Below are 9,024 nucleotides of genomic sequence, written 5' to 3'. Positions count from 1 at the left end.
ATGACCCACACCAAAAAGAAGCTACTCTGACCCAAGTTAAGAGCAGCACAAAAATATGGATATAAATGTATGTGTGTAGAAAGCAGTTTTACAAAACAATCATTAAGAAAAATAACAGTAGTATGTTTTGTACAAGGACCTTTAACTCCTCTAGGCATTTTTCGTACATATGTTTTACAGTATTTACCACGATTTCCTTTCCGCAGTGCAGGCCTTGAATACTAATTTTTATCAGCAAGTCTCACACAGTTGTAGCCTGTGTTAGTAATAAACTCATAGCAATCCTTTTGCTTCAGCCTCAGGAGTGTCTGGATTGTAGGTATAAGCACTCGCCTTTAATTACTGCTTGGTGCTTGTAATATGGTCGCTTCCTATATATTACTAAGTGTTGAGGAGAAAATCCTTATTAAATGTATAATATACATGATCTCTCAGGGAAAAGGGCTCATAGAGCGATAGGAATTCTTCCTAAGTCAAAGCACAGAATGTCCTAAAAGTATTAGATCCATGACAAAGTGCAAAATTATTTGCTAAAAATATATTTTTATCTGTGTGAAAAATATCTATGTATGTGGAGAATAGCTGTTGTGTTTTCTCTTTATTTCTAGAAAAATTCAACACATGGACTCAAGCAACAGGACAAGAGTCTCAGAATTTCTTCTTCTTGGATTTGTAGAAAACAAAGACCTGCAACCCCTTATTTATGGTCTTTTTCTCTCTATGTACCTGGTTACTGTCATTGGAAACATATCCATTATCTTGGCCATCATTTCAGGTCCCTGTCTGCACACCCCCATGTATTTCTTCCTCTCTAACCTGTCCTTTGTGGACATCTGTTTCATTTCAACCACTGTTCCAAAGATGTTAGTGAACATCCAGACCCAAAACAACGTCATCACCTATGCAGGATGCATTACCCAGATATACTTTTTCTTGCTCTTTGTAGAATTGGACAACTTCTTGCTGACTATCATGGCCTATGACCGTTATGTGGCCATCTGTCACCCCATGCACTACACAGTTATCATGAACCACAAGCTCTGTGGATTTCTGGTTCTGGTATCTTGGATTGTAAGTGTTCTGCATGCCTTGTTTCAAAGCTTGATGATGTTGGCGCTGCCCTTCTGCACACACCTGGAAATCCCACACTACTTCTGTGAACCTAATCAGGTGCTTCAACTCACCTGTTCTGATGCATTTCTTAATGATCTGGTGATATACTTTACACTTGTGCTGCTGGCTGCTGTTCCTCTTGCTGGCATCTTCTATTCTTACTTCAAGATAGTGTCCTCCATATGTGCCATATCATCAGTTCATGGGAAGTACAAAGCATTCTCCACCTGTGCATCTCACCTTTCAGTCGTGTCTTTATTTTACTGCACAGGGCTAGGAGTGTACCTCAGTTCTGCTGCAAACCACAGCTCACAGGCAAGTGCTACAGCCTCAGTCATGTACACTGTAGTTACCCCTATGGTGAATCCTTTTATCTATAGTCTTAGGAATAAAGATGTTAAGAGTGCCCTGAAAAAACTCTTTGTGAGGAAGTTATAGGGAGTGCCACCTTCCTTACTTCATTTCCTCCTAGCGTTACATCATCTCCTTTGTTTTCCTTTCTGTTATTAAATAACCTTGTGAGGACAGTTCATGGTGCTTCTATGCATGTGACCATCCGCTGAAGCACAAGTCATCTACTAGCCACCACATCTCCAAGGGAGAGAGACTCTTCCTGGAACTCTATGATAGACAAACTTCGTTCCGTTCACTTTCCAGAGTCCTAATCATTCAATTTCAACTGCACATGACAAGCAACTCATTTGATTCATATTTATGCTCTTGGACTCTCAGAGACTGAGCCGCGAACCAAAGAGTATACACAGGATGGACTGAGGCCCTTGACACGTGCGGCTCAGTCTCCATGTAGATTCCCCAACAATTGGAGCAGGGGATGTCCTTAAAGCTGTTGCCTGTCTGTGGAATCCGACATCCAACTGGGCTGCCATGTCTGGCCTCAGAGTGAGAAGATGCACCTGCAGAGAGTTAATGTGCCAGAGTGGGGCCATATTCTGGAGGCACACCCTCTCAGAGGGGGTGGGGGATGGGGACTGTGTAGGGATGAATAAAGAGGAGGGCAGCAAACAGTTTGTATAATGAATAAGTCAATAAATTAATGGAAACAATTTCTGCTCTTTGTTACTGAAACCATTTTCCTGATGCCCTTTCCCAAAGTTGTTGCAAAATGACACAAGAACCATTAGAAATACACATTTATATAAAGGACAGATATACTTTTAAAACATCATAACTTGTCCTCACAAGGCATATATCTTTATTGATGAATGCTTTTATGTTTCACTATAAATTCAATCATGACATTAATTATACATATAAAATTTGCTAGATATGTAAATCATGTAATTATGAGTACATGAAATTTTGCAGGTTTTTCTTTCGCATATTGTATTCTTTACCTTGTCTTCTCTCTCTCTCTCTCTCTCTCTCTCTCTCTCTGTGTCTCTGTGTGTGTGTGTGTGTGTGTGTGTGTGTGTGTGTGTGTGTATTTCTGCCTGTGTTTGGGCTCATGTATGTCTAGGTACATATAACACATGAGTGGAGTGCATGTGCATGTGCATGTGCATGTAGATGGCTGAGACTGATGTTAGTAATCAGGCTCTTATTCTCTGAGCTTCTTAACTCTGAGTTAAAACCAGATCTCTGTGGCCAGCATGCCATGGAGACTCCACTCTCTTCTGAAAATAAAATTAGAAGAAAGTTATGATATTCACAAGACATTGTTTGGGTTCTAGCAATCCAAAGTCAAGTCCTTATAGGCAATCCAAATTCAAGACCTTATATTTTTAGGAAAGGCATTTAACTATATTCCCAGACACTTAACTCATCTTCACAATAAGGAATTTAATTTTTAAATTAATTTATTTCATAATGTTATATATGCACTGCCTTTACATAATTTCTACCCAATCTTCCTCCAAATCCTACTGTGCATGCCACTCCTCAAATTCATGGTCTCTTATTCTTTAACTATTATTGTCACACAGTATATATGCATACATAAGAGTGTATACCACCTGTGGAGTTCATTTAGTGTTGCTCATATGTGTGTGTGCTTATGGCTGGCCAGTTTGTATTGGGTAACCTATTGGGGGACTTGTCCTTGGAGAAGAAAAGGAAAAGGGAGAAAATTCTTCCTCTTTCTATTCATGGGTATTTGACTAGTTTAGAGTACCAGATGTGAATTCCTTCCTATTGAGTGAGACTTAAACCCAATAACTGTTGGTTACCTCCAGTATATGAGTGCCATTGTTACATCATTTGGGATATATTGCCATTCTGGTCATTGTTGTGATTCATAGACTTTACTAGTGGGTAGTACTATAGACTGATATTCTCCATGTACCTTCTATACAACTACAAAACATTCCTGTATCTAAGGCTCAGAGAACACTGTGGAAAGGTGGCAAAAAGATCGTAAGCCAGATTATCAGGGACTTTGCTGTGAGAGTATGTCTCCTAGTAATACCAGAAGCTACACCATAAAGCATCACTAACATGGCTTCTCAAATGTGAACTGATCATGGATGACATCAATGACTATACCAAACTGGATAGAGGAAAATCCAAGATGCCCCCATTCTACACAAAGAACTACAGGCAACTGAGGAAAACTGGGGAAAAAGAAAGTGGCCTTCCCCATGGAAAAGCATAATAATTAGATATCTGGTATCAAATATTTGGCCCTGAAAACATATATACAGGTAGCATTAAGAGGACTGAACAGGTTAGATGTAAGAATATATATGTATATACATTTGCTTATGTGAACGCAATTAACAGCCCCTCCAAAAAGAGGCTATGAATTGGAGTGTGAGAAGTGAGGAAATCAGGTCTCTGGGCAGTATGTAAGTTTATGGAAAAGGAAGAAGGAAAAAAACCAAATTTACTGGATTGCAAACTGGACCCCAAGGGAAAGTGAATCAGGAGAATCCAGGCCAGTGTTCCGCAGGGAAATCATGAAGTTAGAGAATAATGAAGGCAGAGAAGATTGTGTCTAATGAGTATATATTGAGAGCTGAAACTGCCTTGTCTGATGACCCTCAGACTGAGAAGCACTAGGCTAAAGAACATGTAGGGTATCCGTTGACATCTTAAGTCTCAACAGGGGACAACCCTTCACTCCCTCCTGCTTTCTTGTGTGAAGAAGAGCTTCCGTTATCCTCACCATCAAAGGAAGGCCCTGGCCTTCACAGGGAGAACTTCTTCCATAGCCTTGGGTCCAGGTGAGTCGGACAGCTCGGTAGATACTGCAGGGAGGGGAAGAGAATGGATTTTGAGAACACAGTAAAGATCAGTCGAGAGTTCCAGAGTGGGATTGCTGGGCTTGCCTGCTTTGTGACTCATCATTTATTTAAAATATGTCATTCGTTCATTATTATTAATTTGCTCATTATTTTGTATGAGTTCATAATATTAACCTGAGAAATGAAAATCGAGTTGGTTAACATCAGGTTCATGGCTGACAATGAATTGATAGAAGGGTTAAAATGCTTCCAATAAAAGAATTTAACCCTGACGATTTTTGAAATTATGAGAAGTTGATAAACAGGGTATAACATGTGGAGTGGAAATTTTTCAAATGAGACGTGCTCAACTGTGTTTATATTGAGGAGAATAATGAGAAAAAAGAATTCTTGAAAAATACCTAGAAATGCCTAGCAATAGAAAAGTTCTCAGTGTACTTTTCAATGCATATTACCCTTTCCTCTGAGAGTCCACATGGAAACTGTTATGTGTGAGTAAACGTATGCGTATCAGCCTTAGTTCATAATTATTTCAATACTGTAAGACTATGAGTTTATGTTTATTAGTCATTTTTCCTTCTATTTTGCAGAGCTCTGATAAAGTCTTTGTATTGTATACTGAGCCTGGGCACTTTTAATCTGGTTTCCAATGCTTGCTGCAAAATAATGCAAATTATTTTGCCTGCACAAACTACCCTTTTGCTACATAGCATTTTACCTTATGTCCATGCTATCCCTGTTTATCACTCTTTTTATATGTGTGTGTATATGTTTACTTAAATGAATCAAAATATTGGTAAATTTTAGCCCTGTGCTCCTTTGTCCATGAGCATCTTTAAAAATGAAAATTCTAGAGTACTGTAGTAGGGGGAAATGGCATGTCCTGTAATGAGTTAGTGTGAGCAGATCATGAGAAGCCTGTGTCTAGCAACAAAGGCTCAGGTGCTGTGGAGGAGGCAGTGGGAGTTTGTACGTAGTTCTCCGAGCTGGGACTTCCTGGACCCATATAGTCCAATATGATTCTTATAATACAAAGTGATAACGAAGGCAAGGAATCCACTTTGCTCAGTGAATGCCTTTATACCAAAATATTAATTTAGCAATAAGCATATATTGTGAATGAGGTTCACCCTCACGTTTCTGTCCCATCTGGGAAATGTGCACATTTCTCAGCCTCCTGTTATGTCAGTTGTCATCACTTCCCTTTCTCATCGACCTCACACTGGCACCTGTATGAGCATCTGAACTGGTTAGCATCAGGCTCATTTGTTTCAGGTAATGAACATCTGAAAAAATTATCTACTTTGGGGACTTTTTTTTCGGGTTACTTTTTCTGACAGGTTCAAATTCCTGAGAAAATTTCTTGATTCTTACGTCTCCTCCTCCTCCCTTCTTCTCCTACTTCTTCTCCTCCTCTCCTTTCTCTTCCTCCTCTTCATCTCCCCCCAAAATAATCCTACCCTCCTCCCTCAATCATCATCATCATCATCATCATCATCATCATCATCATCATCATCATCTCCTCCTTATAATTGCTATCTATATATTGTAGAATATGATGAGGTTTATTATGACTTATTTGTATATCATATATGTTTTTGAGTCATTTTAACCAATTTTTATTTTGTATTTGGAAGGATGGAGAGATGACTCAACTAATAAAGACTAGGGTTACAATAAATATTTTGTAATGTTCACAGAGAACAGAACACAACTTGAGGGGGTGCTTTTCTTCTATCATGTTGGTTGAGCCCTTGCTATTGGCCTCAGATCGTCAGGCTTTGTGGTCTCTACTTAAATCGTTTACTCTGACAGCAATGTCTGGCCATCCATAAAAATTAGTATTTCTGGGTGTTGCTGGTATGGATTATTGAAAGTGTGCTCTGTATGTCCATGTCTTTATACCCCAATACCTCACACACACTTCTGTATGCTTAGCCCATTATACACGCTCTTCTTCATAAAATCTTCACCATATTTTGTATCATATTATTACTTATTTTAAAATAATTTTACTGATGTATAATTTCTTTTTACACAGACCATAACTATTTAAAGCGTATAATCTAGTTAATTTGTTTATATAAAATATTTATTTATACATTAAAAAATAGTAAGCAGCTAAGTTTTTTTATCTGGATGTTTTTGTGTGTCATTGATGTGTAGAGACTTTTGTTTCTCACCATCCTCTGATCATTGTGGAAAATCACTTGAATAGGGTTAGCAGTCAATACATATTTCTCAACTGTGATAAATAATTCCTCATTAAATCTATTGCATATATAACCACTTGGGGTAAAAAGAACTCAGTATAAGACAGGGATTCCTAATCAGTAATAGCACTAGAGATGCCCTTTGAGGTAGTAAACTCATGAATAAAATTAGGAAATTTGTTTGCTGTAGAATACCAATTATATTGTTTATTCCTTTCAGCAATGTTAATTTTTATGAATATTTCTCATGTTATTTTCTGTCATAGTGATATAAACACATGGAGCCAAGAAACAATACACGGATTTTAGAATTCATTCTATTGGGATTTTCACAGGATCCAAACCTGCAGCCTGTTATATATGGCCTTTTCCTCTCCATGTACTTGATCACTGTAGTTGGAAACTTGCTCATTATGCTCACTATCATCTCAGATGCCAACTTACACACACCCATGTACTTCTTTCTCTCTAACCTGTCATTTGTGGATATCTGCTTTACTTCCACCACTGTTCCAAAGATGCTCATGAACATCCAGAGAGAGAGAAAATCCATTAGCTATGCAGGCTGCATCACCCAGATGTACTTTTTTCTGATTTTTGTGGAACTGGACAACTTCCTCCTGGCTGTCATGGCCTATGACCGTTATGTGGCCATCTGTCATCCACTGCATTACACCAGCATCATGAACTGCAGACTCTGTGGATTTCTGGTTCTTATATGCTGGACTGTGAGTGTTCTGCACGCCTTGTTACAAAGCATGATGGTGCTGCGGCTGGCCTTCTGTACAGACTTGGAAATCCCGCACTTCTTTTGTGAATTGAATCAGGTGGCACAGCTGACCTGTTCTGACACCTTCCTCAATGATGTGATCATGTATTTTGCACTTGTGCTGTTGGCCGTTGTTCCTCTGCTTGGCATTCTTTACTCTTACTCCAAGATAGTGTCCTCCATACGTGCGATCTCCACAGTGCAGGGGAAGTACAAAGCATTTTCCACCTGTGCATCTCACCTCTCCGTTGTCTCCTTATTTTACTGCACAGGTCTAGGGGTGTACCTCAGTTCTGCAGTCAGCCACAGCTCACAGGCAAGTGCAACGGCCTCTGTGATGTACACAGTGGTCACTCCCATGCTAAACCCCTTCATCTACAGCCTGAGGAATAAAGATGTAAAAGGAGCCCTGAAGAGGCTCTTAGGGGTAAAACTATGAGTGATTTCTTTACCCTGGGGTTGAATAATTTACTTTTATTGAAGTCATCAAAGTTTCAAATACAGAAGCATGGATTCTGGGATTAGATGGTAGAAGCTGAATGTGTTTTATTTATTTTCTTGACTTTGCATTATGTGAGTTCCACGTTAGTACTCTATATGAACCTTTATTAAGAGTTCTACTCTGCCAGCTTTTGTTCTATCCGTTGTCACAACTTCCCAGTTACTCCAAATACCAGACCAGAACTATTCGGAAATGCATTTATCTCATCTGAAACTTGCATTTTAAGATATAAGCCAAATATATCTTAAAAGGACTTTCTTCTAATGTGACATATATTAAGTTCTCAAATATTTATTTTGTTTTACAGAAAGATACTCATGAGTTTTACCACATATTAACAATAAAAGGGGGCTGGAGAGATGGTTCAGTGGTTAAGAACACTGTCTATTCTTCCAGAGGTCCTGAGTTCAATTCCTAGCAACCACATGGTGGCTCACAACCATCTGTAATGAGATCTAATGCCCTCTTCTGGTGTGTCAGAAGACAGCTATAGTGTACTCATATACAGTAAAGAAATTAATTGAAAAACAATGAAAGGTGTATTTAATGCAATTTATAAGCTTTTAGTAGAGGAAATTCTGAGAACATAATTCTCTTCTGCATGTCAAATTTTGTACATAACTATATCAATTGTATGAACTTTATCAGTATGTTTTATTATTGAAGATTGCAGCCTTTAACAGTTCATTCATTTCATTTTTATTAACACATAATATTTGCATCTATTTGTATGAAATATTAATCCATGTATACATTGAGTAGTGTTTGCATCAACTAGCATATCCATCACATGAAAAATTAATCAAATTTTGAGAATTTAGTCAAAAGTCCTCTGTTCTCAGAATTTTGAAACATACTATACATCACTGTTAATCATGTTGACCTTACTGTATACTGAGTGCCAGATTTCCTTCTACCTAACATTAATCTCTTCTTTAGGATCTTTTTCTCAGCTTGTTGACCAAAGTCAGAAGCATAAGAGACTATGCAACTGTTAATTTTATGGCAGACTTTCTTTCTAAAAATTATAAACAATAAGACTGTTTAAAGCCTACATATATTCCATTTGCCTGAGAAGATTTCATGTGGCCAAACATAACTAGTTATACAACGAGAAAAACAAATCAAATATTGAATGAAAATGAATCACCAAGAAATTTATTTTAAAACAATTCTCTGAGAAAGATATAACTTCACAAATTATTGAAGATGAAAACACACTCC

The 9,024-nt window shown here is 38.1% G+C and overlaps 2 protein-coding genes across 2 annotated transcripts; both read left to right on the top strand.

The window, feature by feature from the left end:
• Positions 1-621: 621 nt before the first annotated feature.
• Positions 622-1,617, top strand: LOC116906832 (olfactory receptor 1078). The gene has a single exon (XM_032909720.1). The coding sequence runs from the start codon at positions 622-624 to the stop codon at positions 1,549-1,551; it is 930 nt and encodes a 309-aa protein (XP_032765611.1). The 3' UTR covers positions 1,552-1,617.
• Positions 1,618-6,807: 5,190 nt separating this feature from the next.
• LOC116906824 (olfactory receptor 1078-like) lies at positions 6,808-7,737 on the top strand. The gene has a single exon (XM_032909708.1). It carries the CDS (start codon positions 6,808-6,810, stop codon positions 7,735-7,737), a length of 930 nt encoding a protein of 309 aa, XP_032765599.1.
• The last annotated feature ends 1,287 nt before the right edge of the window (positions 7,738-9,024 follow it).

The sequence above is a fragment of the Rattus rattus genome, chromosome 1 (assembly GCF_011064425.1).
Source record: "Rattus rattus isolate New Zealand chromosome 1, Rrattus_CSIRO_v1, whole genome shotgun sequence".
Taxonomy (NCBI): domain Eukaryota; kingdom Metazoa; phylum Chordata; class Mammalia; order Rodentia; family Muridae; genus Rattus; species Rattus rattus.
The sequence above is the reverse complement of the archived record's forward strand: the minus strand, read 5'-3'. Positions and strand labels throughout refer to the sequence as shown.

Bases quoted from the DNA above. Each gene is read 5' to 3' on its own strand.
- LOC116906832 (XM_032909720.1), top strand. From the start codon at position 622: ATGGACTCAAGCAACAGGACAAGAGTCTCAGAATTTCTTCTTCTTGGA.
- LOC116906824 (XM_032909708.1), top strand. From the start codon at position 6,808: ATGGAGCCAAGAAACAATACACGGATTTTAGAATTCATTCTATTGGGA.